Source organism: Amphiura filiformis, chromosome 4, assembly GCF_039555335.1.
Source record: "Amphiura filiformis chromosome 4, Afil_fr2py, whole genome shotgun sequence".
NCBI classification, from domain to species: Eukaryota; Metazoa; Echinodermata; class Ophiuroidea; order Amphilepidida; family Amphiuridae; genus Amphiura; species Amphiura filiformis.
In genome coordinates this window covers 64,534,210-64,559,000 of record NC_092631.1, presented here as the reverse complement: position 1 = coordinate 64,559,000, position 24,791 = coordinate 64,534,210, and the positions used below count along the sequence as shown (strand labels likewise).

The following is a 24,791-nucleotide window of genomic DNA, read 5'->3' as shown; positions in this document are numbered from 1 at the left end:
AACTAAAACACCAAAGTACGAATATTTCCAAACATCTAAATTAGCTAAAAATTTAGGACATGTTAAAAACTATATATTCTAGAACTTTAGAAGAGTACTTTTAATATTGGCCGGTTATTTTTCACACAGCGACGTTAACTAGTCATATCCCCATACTGTTAACGTAGGGCTATTTGTAGGGGTCACGCGTCAATGGGAAAGAGCACTGTGTATTGTGTATAGGAAAACGGACAGTAACTGCAGTATGGCCAACAGTACCCTATATATGTGTTGCCCGGTAAAGCACCCATGGTGTAAGGTGTTTTTTTCGCATACCTAGTAAACTACATGTCAATAACAACTTGGCAAGGCGAGTGATTGGTAATTGCCACATTGTTTTTAAACATATTTTAACAATATCGCACGTTCACGTGTCTAGATCTCGTCATCTCGTATTCTTATGTGCAATCACGAATACAGGGTAGTCCAAAAACAACTTTACCCAAGTTTCATATCTTAAAATTGAAAAATCTATTTCAAATTGTTTTTCAGATTCTTAACGACCATCTGTCTAAGAAAATTTGGTGAAAAGAATTTAAATTACAAATGTGGCGGCAATTTTGAGTCAAAGGGTCAAAATTGAGTTGTCCACGCGTAAGCTATGGCTGCTGCGTCACAATACATTATACATCGAGGGTTTTCCCTCACGGACGTGATGGTACGCAGGCACAATGCAATTTTCAGATGGAATTCCGAATCAGGACGTAAAAAACGTATAAATCTACGCGGCTTGTTAAATAAAAACCAGCTTACAAATGCAGCTAACATCATATACATATCATTCTATATTAAAGAGATAGATATTTGTTCCGTTTGAACAAACTCTCTACGTCGTGGTGGCTCACACGTACTTCATTCCTTCTGACATAACTTATCGCATTAATGCAAGTAGTTAATATGTACAAGACCTATGTTTTGGGCAGACTTTATGTTAAAACTCAATTTTGTTTGCTTTCTAAAATACTTAGGCCCTATAGTAATGCATGTTTTATGGAAAAATATAAGCATATTATATTATGAAGGCACGATTAGCGGGAATAAGTGAATTCTGCCCTTACCATAAATTGAAGGTAAAATGAAACCGCTATTAACAATACTCACAAATTTCTTTCACCAATTTTTATATAACACCATAAAATAAATTAAATTAAAATGATTTTATACATGCATGTAGACCTAATGCAATAAGCTGAACTGAAGCTGTCCTTGTGAGAATTGATCTGAGACAGAGAATCGATTCTCGCGACGATTCTTCTGATATTATTTTGTTTGTAAGAATTTTATTCTCCTAAATTCATCCCTATTCCAAATGCAGTAAGTTAAGTTGATTCTCTTGATTCTTGCAATATGAGTACGATTCGTTTGTAAATACCCATTTTTTTCACGCAAGTTCGAAACTGCAAAGCAGATGAAAAATCCCATAGGTTTAACGTGTGGACAAACATTAATTTACATTCTTTCTCAGTCATTTTTTCACCAAACACTTTTAGACAGATGTTCTTTAAGGTTATGTAACAAAAATTTGAAACAGATTTTTCAGCTGTGAAAAATCATCCTTTGTAATTGGGTAAAGTTGTTTTTGGACCACACTGTATAATTATGAGAGTAATGTTCGTGTGTTTGAGCGTAAGCGGTTCGCCTGTTAGCGGCTCTTAAGGGCATTATACAAGCAGTGAGGCTCTTTCATCACAATTAAATGCTAAATACTATGTACTACACCTGGGGATTCGATTTCACCCAAGCGGCACGTCGAATAACATCAAGGTAAGCAATGTTTGCCGCAGGAGAAAATCATTCTTGCATTTGAAATGAGCAACAAGAAAGAGAAATCGATGCAAGACATGACAAGAATGTGTATCTGCACAGTAGTGCATTTTGTTGCTAAGTGACTTTAGCTTTGTTAGTTTCATCTAGCCGCAGTCTGTGGCCCTCACGGACTTAGCGAGCGCGTAGCGCGAGACGTTCAATCGAGCGCGTCTTGCTGACGCAACCTCTCTGGATAGTATACTAATAGCAACAGAGCCCGAAAGTAGTGCTAAGTTTCATCTTCTTCTTCAATAATAAATTGACCAAATAAAAGTAACACTATATATCAAGCGTTATGTTTATATTTCTAATTTCGACATGATAGTCTTGCATGCATTTTGTTCTTTTCATTCCTGGGTTTCTTGTTGTCTAAAGTTGCAGAGAAAATTAAAGAAACGTGTGCAGGCTTTCTACAAAGTTTTTAAAGAATAGAATGTATACGCTACTAAATTTCAATTTACATAGCGAGAATGCTTTTGCCTGTCGTCCGCCATCATCGTTGAACTCAGGGCCGAATTAACCTTTTATGGGGCCCTGGGCCAGACCAAAATTTGGAGGCCCCAAACTCACCGTGAGGAAGGCATGTGCACTCAAGTCGCCAAGTTTTGGTTTACAAAAGTTTTTGCCATATTGAAGTTAAACGGTGTACTTCGGTTATAAATGCGCTTTACGCACGTGGGCACGACATACCAAGACCAGCAAGCGTGACCAACTCACTCCTCATGCATTGCCCACTATACAGAAAGGGATAGAAACTCTGTAGATGAATATCATCAAATATAAGTATTAATTGGATTGCAAAATTATTACACATTTTGCAATTCCTAATTTGTAATATGTTATCAACAACACCATTTTGAAAGTATTTGATGACGGAAAAAATATTCAACGACGGAAACGTTTACAATTTAATCACAAAGTTGAACAAAATAGACAATTTTGCTGCACAGCAGTCTAATGTTGTTCCGCCTTTGCATTCGAATGTATAGAAAGACCACTCGCTATGTAAAATGTCACTTCGAGACTTACTGTCTATAAGCTGTTATGGCAGCGCGGAGGTGGTCACGTGCGTATTTATAAAAGTGCATTTATATATATAACCGAAGTACACTGTTAAAATGTTAAAATATGGGGCAAAACATCATGCAGTTATGGGGCAAAACATCATGCAGTTATTGTTAACTACATGTATGCACACAACACAGGGGCACTCACAATAGGCAATTGAACCCTACTGGTAGCGCTGTGTTGTAGCTATATGGGATGAACTAGTTAGTATCATATATCAAAAAGTATAAAAGCTATGATTTTAGTACTTGCTCTATGTTTCAATTACTTATTCTTTTCCAAATATCTGAATCTTCAACCCGGTAAAAGCTTTAATAACGGGGGAACATACATTTTATTAAAAAGAAATCCTACCATCTATCCAAACTCGCCATGTTATTCCAATGCACATTTTGCTTCACCGGGCAGCCATTTTGTTGGTCGTATTTGGAAGATTGGTGTCATAAAACCGTCATAGGTACAAATTTAGTACTTTCTGCCAATCAATAATGGCTTATTCTCTACATGTCAATATTTAAATAATTGGCATAGTCCTTATAATAACGGTGGTCCGCCTTGATGAGTAAATGACAGCAAACAGCTGCAAACCAGTGAAAAATATCCCAAAACTCGGTCAGTGGAGCTCCGCTCGTACATGTCAATAGCATCATTATCGATTGGATTCAATATTATCAGGTGGGTAATAAATTTGCATTGGACAATAGATTACTATATAATGGTTTAGTACTGCATATATCGGTTTAATCTTCAATAAGCGGGTTTATGGCTGGAAAGGTCACGGTGAATTTCCCGTGGACGTAAGTGCACCATGAGTGTAACAAATTCGCACGAAAAGCGCAACAGCTGCCAAATATGAGGCTTATTTGGTCAGAAACCCACATTCAGGTGTCAACATTAGGGTGTATGAGTGTATGGACCATCTCCTTTATTAAAATATATGGGGAAGTTTCATTTCCCATCCCCAGTATCTACGCTTATGCCCATACCCAACACCTAACTCGGATGTAAATAAATTATCAAAAGTATAATTTAGTATGTGTCTTCCTATATGATACTACTCTCTTATTTATTTGATGGCACATGCCATAGGAACCATGCGTGATTTTTATCATAGTGAAAAATAGCAAATTACTCCAAACTGTCCGTGTGTAACCTGTGAACTGTCTTATGCGAGGCACCGAGCAACAACCGAGTAAAAAAGATAGAGAAGCGACACTCTGTACAAACTGCCTATAGAGGCCGTCAGCGTGACGTCATATGCCGCCATCTTGTGGGTACACGCTGCGATGTTCGTTCGATCTCCATGCGTGAACAGCAAAATCACCATGGTGATGCGTGATAACAGCTGCGTGGCAAGCGGCGCCCTGCTCGTAGTGTCCAACGCAGAATCACGCGTATCATTTGTACCCACAAGATGGCGAAAGGCTGACGGCCTCTATACCATGCTATACCGCAGTTGAAGACAGGCAATTCGCAAGCGTCGTCGGCGGCCAAGTCTTACTACGATCGTGTAATGAGAAGAGACCATAGAGTCCTACATAGAGGTCTGAGGAAGAGACAGTCCGAATCGCAATTTATTAATTTATCAGGGAATCACATTTTTGTACCGCTCACAAAACAAAGAGTATAAGTCCGCCCACCGCTGTCAATCATTCTAATCAAAAATAAAACAAGCTCTGGCAATGACGTAGTCTTAACGAAATATCTATTACGAAGTCCTCGGTTGATTTACTCATTTAATACCCCATGTTTACGTAATCTCAGAGCATTTTATGACCACTCGATAACATAAAACATATTTCAATAAAACATTCTCGGTTTGTAATGGTTTAAACCCATCCTAGATCTGGTTTTAATCGTAGCAGTTCTGTAATGAAGTACACACTTTGATCGAGTCTACGTTCTCAAAACTTGCACGATAATGTATTAATTTATTAATTATATATAGAAATCACAATTGTACATGTACTACTGTCTGATGTGCTCCTGTCTTCCAACAAGCGCCGGAGTATCGCGGTCCTGGCAACAATGGTAAAACAGCTTTACCATTCAAACAATTCAATAATGTCGCCCTCATCGGTCTACATAATACAAAACGAGCAATTTAAAGTAATCTGACATTCGTCACTATAGAAAAACGCGGGAAAACGCTTGCATCTACACACGCCATCTGTATCTGAATGGAATGTGTATAAAATGACATTAAATATGACAAACCGGCATAAATTGTCTGTAAATATATATATTAGGAAACTTCTATAAAAATAAATAAATGTTGGTATTTATACAGCGCCTTTCACATGTGAACATGTACCAAAGCGCTTTACATTTATTCCGCCGTCATTAGAATATGTCAGCTGCCATACAATGCCCAAGGCATGCTCATACCTTTGGGCGGCGCTCAATGGACAGTATTCATAACAGCTCCCCTTTTCACACCTGGGTGGAGAGGAGTAATCGAGATAAAGTGCCTTACTCAAGGGCACAACACGATGGCGTCGCCGGGGTTCGAACCCGCAACCTTCCGATTATGAGTCGTAGCCCGTTCCGCTCGGCCACCGTGCTCTATGGTCGAGGTAGTTGTCTACGGCGTTATATGAAAGGGCTAGCCCGTGAACTGGGGTAAATTCGTGTTTGGTTTAGCGTTTGCATTCGCCTTTTGGACCATTCGGATAGACCACGGGCCAGTGGGGATTAACCCCGGTTGACTTCTCATGACAGCAATGCCGTTATTTAAATTTAATTTCATTATTTCAGGAAATGTTATTTGAGGTACATAACTGGCGTGAGATCAAGGTTTCTATAAAGCTTGATTTTATTCGTTTACAATGACTTGAAAATCTACAAAAATCATCAACATGGTATTTTCTCTATTACCTCAAAATCGCACTGCGATTTTGATGCTCAGCTCAAGCGTTCCTAACTTCCAAAAAAGCTATGTAACACATAACAGTCACTATAGGAGTGAGACAATTCTGTGCAACTTTCGGCAGTAATAAGTGTTGACTTAACACGAAGTTTAATAACCCGCAGGATACTGAAGGTTGCACTTGGACGAGGTAGATTAACTTCTTACAGCTTTGCCCTGATTTTCATCTCACTTCGCTTGAGGGAATCGTAGAACCCTGAGAATTCAAACCAAACAACGCCTTTGGCAAACTCGTCAGTAGTTTCACCAAGGTACCGTCCGTTAAGGTTGCTGTAGTGACACTTATTATACCACCAAGCACCCGAGTAGACTTCTGCGCAGTTAGTATAAGATAAATCGTTGTCCTTGTCGATTGTTGTAAAAGGCAGGTCGTCGTGGTACTCCAGCGAATCACCTACGAGGGATGATAAAATAGTTGAAGGGCATGTTAGGCTCGTCGACGCTTTAGGAAAAAAAATCAACCATTACTGATTTTTCGATACCCAACCATTACTGATTTTTCGATACCCAATCCGATCTATACCGAATGTCGCTATTAGCCTTTTCAAAGCATGGCGTACACAATAGGAGGGCAGTATTCAATATGGGTAAAACCCGGCAAATTCAAAAGCCTTTAACAATTTCGTGCAGCGCCATCCTATTGTGTCCGCCATACCTCTAAAATTTAGCGGGGAAGTTATTTCAAACATTACTTTACAAGCTGTATCAAAATGACTGTTAGTATCCATTGATAATGGATGAGTCTGCAAACAAAATTCAACACATGATCCACATAATTTATAGTTAAAATGTATAACAAGTCATAAACTATATATTCTGGACCTTTCAAGAGTATCCAATGTTAGATTTGCAAGATCCCAGCAAACACAAAACGTTTTCGACATCATTCGCAAAAGGTTATAAAAGGTTGTCAGAAAACGTTTAAATGTCGGGCTATATAAAGGGTATATTTAGAGTATAAAACGTTTTCATAACCTTAAAAAACATTTTTTGATAATATACTGCTCAGCAAATAAAATGTTTTACAGAAAACGTTTAAATGTCGGGTTATATAAAGGGTATAAAAACGTTTTAATAACATTCCAAAAACATTCTTGAAAACTTGATACAAAACATTCTAAACAGAATGTTATTTTGGGGTTGAACAAATATTTTTCAAAAAATGTTTGCCCAAAATATTTTCAATAAAGTTTTAAAAACGTTTTCATGACCTTTATATAACCCGACATTTAAATGTTATTAAAAGGTTTTGAAAGAAACATTTTAAGAACATTTCTGTGTTTGCTGGGTTCAAATATTTTAACATAATGTTATTTAAGTATTGACACAATATTTGGCAAAAATGTTTGCAAAAATAGTTTACAATAACATTTTTGAAAACATTTAAAAATATTGTTGTAGTGTGTTTTTTCATACAAAACGTTTTAAAACGTTATCATGACCTTTATATAACCCGACATTTTAATGTTATTAAAACGTTTTTACCTAAACCAAAAGCCAAAATATAACTTATTTAAAACGTTTTTAAAACGTTTTTGTGTTTACTGGGATGCGGGCTGTTCAATAAACATCCAAATTGATGGGTACCAATCATTCTGATACATCCTGTATTAGGTATTATGCATGTAATAGGTTAACGCTAGCTTCTTTCTGTTGGCCAATTTCATCGAAAATTGAGCAAATATATTAAATTGGTAAGTTTTCGCGCGCTCCGGGCTAATTGTTTCCTGTAAAGTCATTCTGGCACCGTGTCAGCGGGACAAATTGCAATCACCCCTTTCTTGGAAACTTTGGCCACTACGCTATTGTTTTTACATGTAATATGAAAAAAGAATTTTTACATGTTTTATTTGACTATAATTCAAAAATGGAACAGTCCTTTGGACAACTTAACATGGACGACTTGGAAGAAATCATTGAACCATGGTCACTGTTTGAAAAGTGCGCATTGCTACAATTGTCTACCGATTCTAATTTTGAGCTACTATAAGCATGATAACTATGAAACCACCTTAAGCAGAATATTGGTTGAACAGAATCAAATCCGACTTGATAAATGAGTCACGTAAATGACAGCAGCATGGCCTCAAAGAATAGAATCTTAAATATTTCCTGTCGGTTCCATTACTAAAGCAGCATTAAGATAAGATTGGGCTTAGTAAACCCGCTGACAAAATGTTGTACATGTATTTTACACTTTGTTATTTCAGATCCCTTCAATCTGTTTATGCTTAGTCTCGACATAGAAGGGAAGTCGATGGGCTTTTGTTCGTTACTCGGGGCCTGACCAATAGGCCACTTGTACCGAATACAACATGACAAAAATGTGGAATACATCCCTGCAATAATGCGTTCCATCTACATGACGAAAAAAGGTTGCTCAAAGTCTTGAGATTTGGAAGAATATAGTAATGTACAATATTACACTTATATTTACATATTGAAATATATTTCATTATTTTTAAATTCTTATGAAATTGACTTTTTGTCATCTTTGACATGCTAAGGCGGACAATTGTCTACCGGTTTTATTCATCAGGTCGACAATTGTATACTTGATTAGTATTATTTTAAAATAGTGAATTTGATTTAAATATGTAAAATATCCAATAACCATTTGCAATATAATATAATATCATATTAAAAATTGCCAACTTGTCGCAAAAAGGGGTCTATCCAGCTTTCTTGGTACGGGTGAAAATTCCGGGGGCAAAGACGAAAACAAAAACCCCGGTTGCATTATTTTGACCTGATATTATCGGTGGGATATGTACACATACCGTGTATTTTTAGAAATACTGTACATGAACATTTTTCAAAAGGCTTTATTGGGACAATGTGCGCCTGTAGCGCGCAAAACTTTCTCTTTTATCTTTTTTCAGGGGGCGCTTTTCTCTTTCATTTTAGTCAGGGACAGTCTTCACCCCTGATAATTTGTATACCTTGCTATTAAGGTTAAAGGTGCTTTTACCTGCTGTGCCGTTGTATGTTCCAATATGCAGTCTATAATTGGCATGGACGTCTCCAACCCAGAAGGAAGAATATATGGCAAAGGCTTTCGTTCCGTTGAAAAGCTCCATCTCAATCCGAAGTTCGTATTCGTCTTGGAAGGACAGACGATGTAGTTTATCATTCCCTAGCCAGAATTCACTGTGCAGGTCACCAAACCCTCTGCGGTAACTACCCCATCCTCTGTCAAAGTCCTCGCTACCGTCGTGCCGTCTTTGAAACAACTGGAAAGGGGGTTTAAAGAGTTTATATTATTAATTTTTTGATCATAGCATAATTTCAAAGTTCGTTTAATACTCTGACAAATTGACCAATGAATTAAAAAATTATTTAAAGAATTAGCATCTTTAATGTTTTCATAAGTTAAGCTATACTTTAACAGAAACATAGCCTTAATTATACCGGTTAAGAGGTCGGTTAGACTTTATAATGACTATAGTCACCTCAACATGTTTTGATTAGGTTTTATGATAATGATTATGATCAACACACTGCAGGGTTTATTGTTCTATTGTATCCGATTTGAGCGCTGACATATTGGAAAATGTTGCCAATCAATATTCATGAGAGTATACATTAAGTTATCTAAATTGGGTGATTTGTGTTTGGCAGGTGCGAAATACATCTGACTGAGTGTTTTAATTACGTAACGCATAAAGGTTTTGGCATTATTGAATGGCTTCCTAGTGCTGTTACATGCTTAGTTTCTATAATAATAATTATTATTTTCTGTATCCGTTCTTTTCCTTTCTCTGCACTTATTCTTTCTTATGCCTACACTTTAGGGGCCTGTCACTCCCTCGCTCTCCTTCTCCCTCCCCTTCTCCCTCCCCTTCTCCCTCCCCTTCTCTTTGGCAAAAATAGGTTACTGCGGCACATGTTTAGTTCATGTTAGCTACACACACCAGTTGTTCATAAATATTTGCATAATTGTCTATTTAAGTGTATATTTAGTGCATTTTAATCTTGTAGTTGACTTTTAATTTTGTTTAATATGACGTTCTCATGTAAATCTAAAAGGTATATTTTAATAGTTTATGCTTGTACAGCGCTTTGAGTTTGTTTTACAATATAAGGCGCTTTCTAAATTTTATTTATTTATTATTATTATTATTATTATTATTATTATTATTATTATTATTATTATTATTATTATTATTATTATTATTATTATTATTATTATTATTTATTAATCAACTTATGGCAACCAACTTACCGTCCAACCGCCTCCTTCAGTGTCCATATCACAGTAAACTTGGAATGGTGGACCACATCCTTCAGGATGAATCGTATAAACTCCACTTAAATCCTCGCCAGCATTCTGGACTTCATTACAATCCTTAGGATATGGACTCTTAAGAAATTCAGCTGTAAAAATATATAGAGGGACATTTTTGTTAATTTTAACCGTTAGGTCATTTTATTTGAGCGCATGGTAGCTTGGGATATACAGCCTGTCTCAAAAAAGTTGTTCAAGTGAAAAGCGCCCTCTTTGGCAATTAGAAAATACTTCCTTCTATATACGTGACCGCCGCCTGAAGCAATGCATCTTGCTGCCCTCGTCTTCAATACAACTACATACTGAGCAATTATTACATAATCATTTTTAATCCTGCAGATTGTTCTTTTAATAACTGTACTGTACAGGTATTTGGAAATAACGTTCTATTCAATTTTCTCAAAAGTGAAGGGGCACAAAAAGGGTTTTCATACACTCTGGATCTCTGGATTGCCGTAACCACAATGAATGTAACAAACGCTATTTGAAAGCTAGGACTGCTCACGTAAGCATCATGTCACAACAGTATTTTCTTATAAGATGGCGTTTTCCACTTGCACAATTGTTTTTGAGACAAGCTGTATAACATGTTACTTCTTCTATCGTAAACATTAACGGCTATGAAGTTTAAACCGGACATTACTGAATAGACGCCGACATAAGTATATAATTTCCTATACGGAACAAATAAAACCAATATTTATGCGGACTGGGATACAAAAACTAAAATCGCGCCGCCTGATTTTATCGTTTCGAAGATGGGGCTATTACGGAAAGCGATCACATAAAATCATTTTTCCTATCGTGTGATGGCGTAAAGTCAGTCACTGTTACCTATTCTTTCCCCAGCATTTGATAATAAACATTCCTTTAAAAGGAATAGGGCGGGCAAATGAAAAACTGTGAAGAGAAATGAAAGAATGAGTAAGTCTTCACAATTAAAAACAGGGAAAATATGACGCAACATCGATTTCCAATGGGGGAATAACACAAAACGTATAAACAAAGTTAAAAGAGTTTTAACTTTATACGTTTATACGTTTGTTATTCCCCCATTGGAGGTTGTGTCATATTTTCTCTGCTATTTGGTTCTCTGCTGGTCAGTTGGAACAGATTTTCCCTGTTTTTATATTAACCCTTCACATCATAACAGAAGACGTTTTATGTTAACATTTTATATAAAACATTGTTATAAAACTTTTGTAGATAATAGTTATTTAAAACATTTTCGTAATCATACCTAGAGGGTTTTTTTATCATCAGATAGAGCTAGATAGAAAGACTTCTGCTCATCTTCTCTGGTGAGACAACAGGGCTGGAGTATCTTTCCATATCAAAGTTTAAAAATCTGTCATATCAATTTCCTCAATATGTTGTTTTGATACAACTTATGAGGGGAAAAGTTTGATTTTACAATATTTGATATCGTTTTTTAACTTTGTAACTTTATTATGATTAACATAAGACTGTATTTCAAAGCGTCAAACTATATCATTATTTTGTCCCAACAAAAATAATCCACGGAATAAAAAATTCATTCATATGTTTATTTATTTTATTCAACCTGGGCCATTCCTACTGGTGCACATGCATTCTAATAATTTGTCTATAATACCTTATACAAGCATCAGCAAGCACAATTTGTCACAAGATTTGAAAAGTAAATAGCCTATGTACACACTGAACACAATGCACATACAAGCTGTAAAGTTCATACCGAAGCTGTCAGTATAAAATGATATTATATGACCTTCATGATGCTATTAATTTAGCCCAAAGATTAGGAAAACTAGCAAAACTGGTGAACTGGTACTGTTCAAATAAAACATCTGCAAATCTTGCTGCAATTTCCAAGTAGTATTTCTATTACTTAAATAATTATTTTTGTTATTTCTTTTAATAGAAACACATTACTGCCTATGACGACTTTATCGTATTACTTACATATCAAAATCAAGTAATAATTACAAAACTCGCCGTAAACTATCACCTCAGTGGGTATTTGGGATATAACCGGCACAAATATTTTCTCAACACTGCAGCATGTGAAAAAGTAGGTCAATAGTCAGACAAATATAGGGCAGGTGCGGCACGCCGCACCCGCCCAAAAACATCGTACTTTATTGCGGCAAAACAGGCTTTGGGTGCTTCAACATTCCTGGCTTGAATCGCAATACTGTACTACGAATGCCAATCATACATCAGCAAATGAAATGGTGCTACATTAATTATGGACTTCGTTTGATAATTGCTAAGACAAATAAATAAACGGATTTCAAACTCAAGTTACGTTTCACAAACTTGTTCGTAACTTTGCAGGAAGACTGCCTTGGCACGTGTATCTGATGATTTTGATCTTGTTTGTTTTACCTACTACCATGATTACATAGGTGCCAACATATTGTTATCTAAAGAGACCGAGTTACCATTTTGACTTAATTGATTTGATAAACTTTTTAAACTTTGTATTATATCCGGATGCGTGAATACTGCGCGAGTTCAAAGAGTCATTGTGTTCAAGGAAACTCATTGGATTTTTGCATTATTTCGTAATGTTATAATGTTAAAACGCGAGCTGTTGGAAACTGCTTGTCCACAAAAAATAGCATGTTAGGTACAATTTCTAAGTTTTCAGGGGGCTGAGCTTTCAATCCTAGCAAGATCTTTATCAAAGGCAAAAGACAAAACACAAATATGCATAGATTCATCATACTTTTGCTCATTCTAATAAATAGGTTGATACATTCAGGTTCAAACCTCCGATATAGCGGACCTCCAACATATCCATGATATCGAGCGTATTCGCTACATGGTTCCGCCATTATGCACTATGTGCGGGGAGAGCCTCGAACTGGCAGCACACATGAATGGGAATTGAACCAGTCATATAACATTCTGTGTAATGTTACGTAATTCTTTCTTTCATACATACATACATACATACATACATACATTTGAGGCATTTATATAGCGCTACATACATAAAGAGCGCAGCGCATATGACAAAAATGACAAAATAACATGGCAAAAGATGAAACCAGATTAATTAAGTACAAAGAACATAAAAATTATGACCACTGTGGAACAAACTATTCATAAGCAGCAAATAAGTAAGTTTTTAGACCCTTTTTGAAACCAGACAATGTATTTGATTCCCTGATGGTAGTGGGCAGATTGTTCCAAATATGTGGTGCTGAATGAACAAAAGACCTGTTTGTAGCAGTTTTCAGCAATTTGACACTGTTGATCTCAGACAGACGTGTAGTATCAGAGGCGGATCTGAGGCCAGCTCTGGCTGGACAATACAGAGAGAGCAGATCAGTCATATTAAAGGGGGCTGATCCATTAAGGCATTTGAAAATAATCATCATGATCTTAAAAATGATCCTCTCTCTGATCCGAAGCCAATGTAATTCTTGTAAACAAGGCGTAGCATGGTCCTGTTTTGTTCTGCGGCAAATGAGTTTGGATGCCCAGTTCATGTACTAGTATGCTGCCAGTTCGAGGCTCTCCCAGCACATAGTGCATAATGGCGGAACCATTCAAGAGGCGAATACTGTTAAAGTTGGGGCAAAATAATGAGAATATTTAAACAGAAGCTAAAATAAATATTTAGACAACAAATAAAGATATTATAATTAAGATGGCATAGCAATCATAATAATTTATCTGGAATGATAACCACTTGTGGTTTAAAACAAATTTCTTTCCTTTACCTGTCACAATCCGATGAATCGCTAAATGTTATAAAACTTAACCGCTGATAGCGGAATTGCGTATAAACATATAGTATACAAAATATTGACTGCTATGAGGGCAAGGTTAAATTTATAGGCCCAAGGTGATCTCAAAACCATGCTATGACCCGAGGCGCAGCCGAGGGTCATATCATGGTTTTGAGATCACCGCGGGCCTATAATGTTAGCCATGACCCGAATAAAGCAGTAAATATTTGTTTTATATACCTCATTAATATAGATTTTGTCATTACAAAGAAGGTTTTTCGTTATGAACCGATCGCGTCACCGCAACTGGCAGGCAGCGCGTTGGCGCCGCGTGCGTAATGCGAACACGCCATCGCGCGCGTAGAGTTTGATCGGGACGCACACCGATGATGTGAAAATGACTATGCCCGGGGAATAGTCTTTTTTAAAGACTATTGCCCGGGGAATAGTTCATTCTTAAAAAAGAGGGCATAGCTAATTCAATGACAGCACTTTTAACCAATCAGATGACAGGAATCTATTATGAGGTATATAATCTAAAATATAACGTCTGGTGAAATCATAAAACTTCTGTATGTAACTTACGAGCATGTGGTTCCTCCAGTCTTTCCATGGCATCAAAAACCATTATTGCCAACCCTTCCACGGTTAATTGTAGCAACTGCAATCGACGCGTAAAATGACCCAATTCCGACGAAATGGGATTTCCACCACTTTGCTTCTTGCAGCTTTGGCGACATGTTTCGCCAACTTTTCGAATTTCGGTTAAAATTTGAGAATTGTCTTGAAGTGTTGTATTTACAGAACAAGTATGAACCTCTAATGGCGAAAAGTCTGTTGGTGTTATTTCAGCAGCATAGTTGCTTTCTTGCGCAGTTGCTGGTGACCCCGTGTTGAGACGTTCCAGCAAAGAAACTGCATTGCATTTCTGAATATATGTCAAATAGGTTAGCATAATCACAGCAAATGTATACTTTGAATAATGAAGCAACATTTTGAGGTATTAACAAGTAGCAACAAACCCGATCAAAACTTTAGATTTTAGATCATCAGATCAAATTAAAGCAGCTTTCACGACTCATTAATGTTGCAGATCATCTTCAGCTCTTATAGTTCTGACCTGATTAAAGACGTCCGTCACAATTACTTCTTTACTACATCAATCTTCATCAACTTCTTGGGTAATAGTACAATGTATACAGCTACTGCTACACAAAATCCGTTATACCTTGTAGTACATTGATACCATCATAGATATCGAACACTAACAAACGTCGAGTGAGTCTGTTGACGCGCAAATGGGTCATTATTGTATGAGTTTAGGGATATGATAAATTGGCCAGTTTCTATAAGGTCCGGTGATTTCCCGCAATTGTTGTGATCCGTATTTCCCTCGAACTTTTTCTCTACACTATATTCCAAGCACTCCATATAAAAAGTAACTTTAACAGTACCAATCTTATTTACATTGAATACCTTGCTAATTCTCGTGCAGTTTGTTACAAACGTTCGGGGTTTTTTGGTTGATATAATACAAATCCATATTAAAACAATTGCTCTGATTGGTGTTGCTTTTGATTACGCTGATTTTTTTGATCACATTCCGAAGAAGTTTGACTCATAAGGATAAGGTGCGATACCGTTACTCAAGATAAATGTGAGTCCAGTTGGTTACTTTTATGATAGTTTAATAATTATCAGTTCGTAGTTATTCGTGGAAGAGGTATTTGGGCTCTACACAGGTAAATAAAATGTGAGTCACTTTGAATTTTGACCTTGAAATCATTGCACAAAGGTTGCACAAACTGTGTTTCTTAATTAAGTGATCGACAAGGAGTGGATATGGTATTATTATGTTGTTTGTGATCCAAAATTTAAAAAACTATTAAAAGCGAGTGAAACGTGTAATAAATACTCTCGAAACTTTCAAAAGTGTTACTGATCTTTGTGCCTTAATGGTTATAAACAATAATTAAATTATGTCTCATTTTGATTGAAAATAATGAATCGTATATTGCACTAAGAAAAGTTGATATTGCTTGAAGAAGATTGATACTAAATTTAGACATGATAAAAACGTACTTGCATGCATGAGTGTTATCGATTGAACTATTTAGGAAGTCTATTTGACCAAACACTTCCACTGATATTTCCCTTCTGGCCTTCAAATGTCATTCCTTCACGGTATTTGACTGCACGTTTTTAGATACGTTTTATTGTTTGTTACAACCGTATCGTGATAACCATGACAACATATGACAACTAGCGAATGTAGCTTAGCAATTCAACCAAATAACAAAATACATAAAACAACAAACAAACAACAGGACATTTTTTTGCCAGAGTAACATAGCATATATGGCTATAAAACGGAACAAACAAGAATATTTTTCTTATACTGCTTCTTATTTAGGTCAAACGGGGTGCTGCAGTTTTTGAAATGATCAGATTTTGTTTTTAAAAATTCATGCAGCGTTTAAGTAACATGTGCTTCTTCAAAGGGCTTTTAGTCTTGTTTGCATCTTTACAATGAGTATAATGGCATTAAAACATGAGATGAGTAACAATATATGGTATGTAAATAGTACCCTTAATATTCACGCAAATATATAATTTGTAAAATAAAAATACCACAAAAAGCTTACAATATGATTTTTTTTTAAATAGGGAAAATATAAATGTGTATAATAGTGTGATAGCTGTTGGTATTGTACAGGTCTAGAATTGAAAATGTGTTTTTTTACAAAAAATAATATATAATCACATCAAACAACTGTGCTTGTATCTAAGGTCTGTGTCATACAATTCAGTTTTACACCTGGTACATTGCTTCTGCCTGAAAAATCTGTGTCCAATTGACTTGTTGACAATATATTATTAAAACCCAGTGGAGACCAGAGCTGGTCTCCACTATACTGAGAGCAGGTCTCTTATTTTATCCCTTGAGAAAGAAAAGTTTTGTCTTTTCGAAACGTCGGGTTTTTAACTTTGTTTATATGTATTGTGTTACTCCCCCATTGGCTGTTGGGTCATATTTTCCCTGTTTTCAATTTTATCCATTGCTAGTGTAACACTGTTGTATCCTTTTGGATCCATCCTTTGGTTCCCTGCTGGTCAGTTGGAACAGATTTGCCCTGTTTTTATAGAATATATTAGATATAAAATCTTTCGGTGTCGTCACCAACCTAGAGGCCAATAAACAATAAACCAACTAATATACAGTACGCCCTCATATAAAAAACATCTATCACTCTAACGGTGTGGCGTTAAGCATGTTGAGTGGTAACCATGGTAAATGACTATTGCTGACTATAATTATGTGCCGTCGTTGAATCTAGCTTTACCCTTCCAGAAGCATGAATTTTCTTAAAGAAAAGAATCCTGTTTGAATAGCAGATCCCAAGACATTATACGCTTCTTGAAATTGTAGTGTAAAAACATTGACCCCTAGTTTCTGAACCGATCGATATAATGCGAGGTTTTCCAATATTCTCAACGGGAAAGTGATATTTTAATACACAAAATCTTGTGGGTGCTGAAAAATGAGACGGTTGTATTATGTTTGCGATGGTTTGCTTTCTACGTTTTTGCGCTGAAAGACCTCTAATTAGCCAAACAATACGTATTTTCATTTGATTGATGTGCGAGTTATGCGGCAACCTGTCTTGTGTTCGTAACGAACGGCTAAAGCCCGGTGTATTGAAGGAAATAGCCACTTGAAATAAGAAATCAACCAATCCTCTGAGGGGTATAGCCAGATACTAGGAACATGAGGAAGGGAGAACGATTATCACACACAGATAGCAACATAGATAGCAACTTATTATTTTTTGGATTTTTGAAATATCTGACAGAAGACAAAATCTTGGGGAATCTTGTTGTTTATTATTGAAATGGTTAATCTTGTCAAATAATGAGTTTGAGATCTTGTTAGTTTGAATAATTACTTTGACTTAAAATTAAACGGAAACTATTTATATTGGTTCAAAGTGATAATATACCTAATTAAAATGATACGAGAGCAAAAATAAAGAAGTAGGGATATTGTTTAAAAATGAATAGTACCAAATTAGAGTGTTATAATCAATGTAACGATGACAAAACAATAATGTTCGTAGTAAAATTACACATCTAAACTTAAATCAAAATCTACATTTAAAGGCATTTAAAGATGTGCTCTGGAAAATGATAATATTCAGTGGTGTATTTGCATGAAGTTTGTAGTTAGGTGTAAACAATACACTCACTTGGTTTTGCTACATGAAAACAATCGGCGAATTATTATTAAAATAAAGACAAACCTATAACTTTTTTATGTTTTACTTACCTTTCAGTTTCATAAAATAAACCTTTGTTAATTGTAATTTGTAGCGAGAACATAATTATTGTCTCTTGCTAAAGATATAGAAATATCATATAAAGTCCGAAAAACATTTGTCAGGTATCAGATTAGATTTCAATGGCTTTCAGCTAACAAAGATATCAATTATAAACAAAATATTCCCCAAGATTTTGAATTCAGTCAAATATTTCACAAAAATCCACTGAATCTTATCAAAATGATCTCAAACTCATTATTTGACAAGATTACTCAGTTCATTTTGACAAAATTCTGACAAGACAAACTTTTCAATTTTTTTTTTTTGTAGTCATTTTTGACAAGACAAACTACTCAAATTTAATAAGTCGGGCCATTTTGAACAAGAATCTATATTCATTTGTTTTAAATGACAAGGCCATTATCTTATCAAATTTGATGTGTTTCTGGTCATTTGATGAGAATATCTGATTCATTTTGAATAGTTCCTCTTGTCAAAGTTGACAAGTTTTTATTAAAAACGAGTAGATCGTTTTAACAGTGTATGCTTATGACGCAATTGAAGCTTATTATATTATATCTATATTAACGTAATCATTTATTTGATCAAATATAAATCTTTTACACTTCACTTCAACTTCGTATTTGCAATAACAGTACTTAGTAGAATGTAATATTTGAATGTATATTGAAACACTTTTTTTCCAATTTGGTGGTCCATTTGGAGCAATGGTAACTGTGTAATTACATTACGAAACACAGAAACACGTGTTTTCAGTTTCTGTTATTAAAACGCAAAAGCCAATATGAAATATGCGCAATGATAAATGTTATGTCTCAATTTTATTTATCCACGCTCCTACTGCTTTTTCATTACTGCTTGTTTACCGCTGACTTAATTTTAAGGTATGCAGCATCAAGCGATTGCATCGGACACCCACCCTTTATACATGTATAGCTCTTAATGCTAATCTCTTTAAGCAACAGTATAAATTAAGTAAATAGATAGTATAAATTAATTTTTTGGTACTGGTCTTATATATAAATGGTTACTGAAGTAGGTACCAGACATATGGTGGGTTTTTTTAACCTTAAAGGCGAGAAAAACATTTATTAAAATATTATATGCAGAACCTAATATCAAAAGCATCTGAGAAAATATGAGCTTCCATCAGAAATCAATACTAAATAATGTTAAAGATAAAGCTGTCAATCTGGTCACCCCTTTAAGATCAAATATTAAGACCGCGAAATTGCGCACAAAATGTATCGTTACACGTAAATTAGAGATAATAGAGAGTTTAAAATTATTACCTCTTCCCATATCCCTGTCCCGTCATATTCGGTTGGCATCCCTTTAATTTAGTAGCCTCTGAGCAGATTGGACGTTGCTGTATTTGGACTTTTTATGTTATATAAAAAAGATTGTGCTGTTCCATACGTCCTACGTGCGTTTATACGGCGTTCAGTAAGTGCGTACATCGCTAGACTCGGTTCCAAGTTGGATTGTGCTCCTTCGTCACGAAAGCACAAGGTGCATGGGACTGTTCTATTGTGTCCGATTAGAGCACTGACATACTATAAAATGTTGCCAATCAATATTCATGAGAGTGTACATTCAACGTCCAGTTTTCGAAATTGGGTGCTTGCACACAGTTTGGACAAATGTCTCTTCTCCGTTCATGCTTTTGCTCTTAGCGCCTGTCCCTTTCAAAATCTCGATCTGCCCTTGATTGTAATCCTGTGTCTTGTCTAGTTTGTGGAAAGCGAAGAAGTTTGAAGAAGAGGAGTATAAAAGGGAATTAAAAGGATATAAAAAGAGAAACAGGAAAAAAGAGAATGAACGGGAGACAAATTTGAGGAAAACTTAAAGTGGAGGAGGAAACATCTACTCAAAGGAAATGAACATACGCCCACTGCGTTTAGATTCGGCGACAGATTTTGTGTTTAGAAAGTTTAACATAAAATGTTTAGCATAAAAAACCTGAATGTTGATCAAGGTGTTTTTAAAATGAATATTTAAGTTATAAATCATGATAATACATGCATCTAGGGTGGGAATATCGAATTTTCATTATGGACAAACACTTACAAACTAATTACAATAGGGCCTCGCACAAATTGGTTTCTTCCAGAACGCTATTAAGAAATTCACCTCCCACTTTAACTTGCAAAACATAATTTTCATTTTGCAAGAAATGACTTCTTGCATACACTCACAAAACAGGATACATTATAGTCTATTTAGTTGAAAGGGCGACTTTCAATGCACCTGAATGATGTATTCTAACCTATTTCTTTGTAATCATTACACCATTTTCATCAACATCAGAGCAAGTTTAAAATTTTGACCCTTTAGAGGTCAACGCTTTACCTTTTTGGTAATAACTCAAGAACGGTTAATCCTAGACATGTTGTGAATCCTTATGACCAGAGGAATTATACTAACTTCATTGTATGCGATACGTGTTTAATTATCATTCTCAGATTACGATGTTTAGCGCGTTTTTCACTAAAGAAGGAACCAAGCTCTAAAAAGCTTAAAGGGCATTTCGTGATCCACAGCCTCATCCCCCCCCTTTTCCCAAAAAAGTTGAGATTTTTACACCACTGCATACCTCTGGCTACATAATGTTTATGTACCAAATATTTCTTGCAGATTAATTCGTTTAGCAATTTTCGTTCTGGTGCACCACATTGTCGATGGAGCAGTGTAATACACATAATCATGCATAACTCGCAAACGCAAAATCGGAATCATCTGAAATTTTGGAAATAAGCTTTTTTCGTGGATATCTACTGAAAAATGTCATAAAAAGAGGATGCTAGGATCACGAAACCCTCCTTTAATCTATAAGGTAACAATAGCAACATTATATTTAACTTTATAGCTACATGATAAGAGCCGTACGATGTGCTATGAACTGGACTTAATTTCAGATAAATATGAGGCAAAAATTACAGGGGTTTTTTTTTGCACTTGCTTTTCATTGAAGAAGGAATCAAATTATAAAAGCTTTTATCTGTAGTGATGAAATTTATATTTAATGTTGCAGCTATATTTCCGATAATATAGAGCAAAACATAAGTTTCTTGTACTTGCTTTTCAAGAAGTATTTAAACTCTACAAAAGCTTTAACTTTCATCTGTAGTGTAACAATAGTAAAATTTATATTTGGTTTTGTAGTTAACTGTGTCGTGGGATGTGTGCTACAAACTGGACTTAATGTCAGATAATATAAAGCAAAATGTATGGGTTCATTTATGGGTTCCCTGAATTCTTTCAGGTATTGTGTGTAAATTGCTCAAAATAATTTTAGCCTCCTATTGTGTACTGAGTGATATTTATCCCGGCTCCGAACTTGTAATTGAACTTAAAGAAATAAATATGATATATGTTATGAAAAGATAAAACTTCAAATAGCAACAGCTTATTTTAAGAGAATAATGATACTATAATTTAACGATTATTGTCCGGTGCCCATATTTGTTGGGACACAAATATTTACTGGGTGTGCATTTTGGGGCAATGGGCATGTTAAAATAATGTACTAGGTGCATTTATCCAGCAAATGTGCATGTTATTTACCATCCTGCTTCCCCTTTAACAAACAATTGATCCTCCATTTTCTGTTCTCTATTCTATCCTGTCGCATATTATCCATTAGTTATCATTTCCCCCCCCCCCCCTTTTTTTAGGGTGGGGGAGAACGTGCCCGCGCCTGCTCCAAGGTAGCGGTTCTTTATGTTTTTCCAAATGCATCTGGCCTTATCAAATGTGGATTTCAATTTCAAAAAAAGGGTTGCTGAAGTTTTGAGTGCGCTGAAAAGTGTGCGAAAATCTGATATTTTTGGCTAAAAGTGACCGTAAAAAGGCTCCAATGAGCATATCTACTGCATATTTTAAGCACATATTATCAATTCTCGCTATTCGCAATAAGGGCGCCGCCAGCGGTTTGCGATGTATCATGGGAAAAATCGTGATGTATCATGGGAAAAGGTCGACATCAAGTCCGCGCAATACGAATATTACCATGCTATTACATAGGAACACGTGACAATATTTTTTAGTTTGTCAATATAACGGTATTACACGCAAATCCCTAGAAAAAATTAATTGTGCACATTTCAAATCACATTATTAAGTATTATTGAGTATCGATTCGCGTGTAACACCTTTATTTTGACCAACTTAAAAAATATTGTCACGTGTTCCTATGTGATAGCATGGTAATATTCGTATTGCGCGGACTTGGATGTCGACCTTTTCCCATGATACATCACGATTTTTCCCATGATACATCGCAAACCGCTGGCGGCGCCCTTATTGCGAATAGCGAGAATTGTCACTGCATGGATCTTTAATTTCAATGCACGAACGTGCAATGTGTGTGCTGGTCAGAGTTATCAAGGTCATTCTACATGAATCTGAGACGGCTAAAGACTAATTACCATTGTTCCGCACAGAACAATAGAGAACAAAATTTATGACCACCCATCACGGTGCTCTTGAAGCGCATCTAATTAGGCCTACTCAAGCAATTGTATGTACGAACATTTTCCTGTTGTTTTATTAATTTTGACCCGAGTATATTACACATTTACTTGAAACATCTCATTTTTACACCGTATGCTCAGGTTAAACCGGAAATTTACCAATTCTGCTAATTACAAGGCGGCTATCTCAAGAACCACTTGACCAAACCTGTGCATTTTGTCATTTGGTTTTACCGAAGGCATTTTGACGTAATAGCTAGCTTTTGTTTGGAATTTTAAGTGTATATTTATTGTTGTGTCAGTGGGCCTGCGCGTAAGTGGTTAATGTCATGCAAATATAGATGAGTATCAGTAATAATGAACTCGTGGTTTCCAATTCGTACGCTCATTTCTGTTTACATCTTAACCGTTATACAAGATTATGTCTGCAATATGGTAGGCGAGCTGATTTAATTATCAACTAACCATCGTGGCACTAAAGGTCTTCACTGATTATCTCAGTGATGCTTGTGAATTGCAATTACTAGCTGTGATTTTTACCATAACACGCTAAAAAGGAAGATTTCACTATGGTGTGTATGTATCGTGTATAAGGAAAATGTGCTGAATATAATGAAGATACAATCTTGACTACTTCCTAATTTGTAAAGGATTACGATGTCGAAAATGGCTCAAGATAACAGCAATAGTATTGAACCGAATCCAAGGGACATACCAAACGAACCATGTGAAAACTTTACGAGTTACTTTATGGGTGTCGTTCCTCCACTTAATAGATGGCTTATTAATAAACCGTGGCCACTTAAATTTCTTAATGCTTGTCTCAGAGGATACGGACAACCTGTTTTCTTAAATAACCCATTTAGTGGCATTATTATCATGGTGGCTATGTTTTTACAAAATTCATGGCAAGGTACAAATGGACTCATAGGACTGGTTGTTGCCCAGCTCACAGCCATGTTGATGAAGCAGGACAAAGGGGCAGTTGAAAATGGAGCGATTGCCTTTCAGGGACTATTAACGGGACTAGTTATTACCGCAATGTCTGGTACGCCTCAATGGTATGCACCGCTGATATTACCTGTAGTCATTTGTTCTATTATTAGGTAAGTGAAGTTGGAATGTAGCAACAAGCTGTATCAAAATGATTGTTAAACAGCAATTTTATCTGATGAGGATAAAATGTAGCATACGATGTACCTAATTTGTTAAGGTCATCCAACAATCATTCTATCTGATGTTAAAGAAAAACCAATGCTGATCCAGACGTTCCAATACATCGATTTGATGGATAACAATCATTGTAATACAACTTGTAGAAGAACTGAATCATACATTTCTCTCTTGCATCTACGTAGATTATCCAGCACAGCACAAGTTGTATCAATCCATCAACGAGTAAGGACCGCGTTATAAATTTATTTTAACAAACTCGTTCTTCGTATAATTCTGAAAATGAATAGGTTTTACTAAGGTTAGAAAATCACAAAAGTACTTTGCGTTTTGTTGTGTATATTAATGATTACGATATCATTACACTACGTTAGTGAGTTAGGTGTAAGTACGGTATTTAAAAACAATCTATAAGATAATACCCAGCAATCATGTAAAACGTTATAAACGTAGTATATAGTTTTGTTTCAGATGGTGGTAAGATGTTGTCTTTTATCAATCACATTTCTTTTTAACTTCAATGGCAGCTTGCTGGGACAAATATTCTGCACTCTTTGTTTCTTTGCAAGCATCAATTTTGTAAATACGATCAAGCCAATATTATATATCTAAATTTCTCTAAATATCACCACTTCATCTATCAACCCTCCTTCACTTTCGTTTCATTATTTTCCTGTGTTTTCACATTCATTTTAATAGATGCAATTAGTTTAGGATGATAACTTTTCCAAAGGAAGTCTAAATGATATGCTCAGGTATAGTTTTGAGAACAAAAGTATAAGTATTGGATTCTCTGCATCACCTGTTTCATTCTTTCTACACTTTCACATTTATATAGCAATATTTTTCAGTAGATGCTTTTCATACTTCATTTATTAACCCTCCTCCACGTTCATTTCATTATTTTACTGCGCTTTTACATTCATGTATTAATAGACGCAATTATAT

General features: G+C 35.6%; 1 protein-coding gene across 1 annotated transcript; it reads right to left on the bottom strand.

The window, feature by feature from the left end:
* Positions 1-4,619: 4,619 nt before the first annotated feature.
* LOC140151200 (microfibril-associated glycoprotein 4-like) lies at positions 4,620-15,254 on the bottom strand. Its single transcript, XM_072173455.1, has 4 exons — positions 14,441-15,254; positions 10,068-10,219; positions 8,814-9,075; positions 4,620-6,236 (listed from the first exon to the last, which is right to left on the bottom strand). Exons 1-4 carry the CDS (start codon positions 14,847-14,849, stop codon positions 5,986-5,988), a joined length of 1,074 nt encoding a protein of 357 aa, XP_072029556.1. The 5' UTR covers positions 14,850-15,254; the 3' UTR covers positions 4,620-5,985.
* Between the last annotated feature and the right edge of the window lie 9,537 nt (positions 15,255-24,791).

Coding starts and splice junctions, on each gene's coding strand:
- LOC140151200 (XM_072173455.1), bottom strand. CDS start 14,849: ATGTTGCTTCATTATTCAAAGTATACATTTGCTGTGATTATGCTAACC. Junction 9,076..10,067: donor CTGAAGGAGGCGGTTGGACG/GTAAGTTGGTTG, acceptor CCCCCTTTCCAG/TTGTTTCAAAGACGGCACGA. Junction 6,237..8,813: donor AACATACAACGGCACAGCAG/GTAAAAGCACCT, acceptor CATCCCTCGTAG/GTGATTCGCTGGAGTACCAC.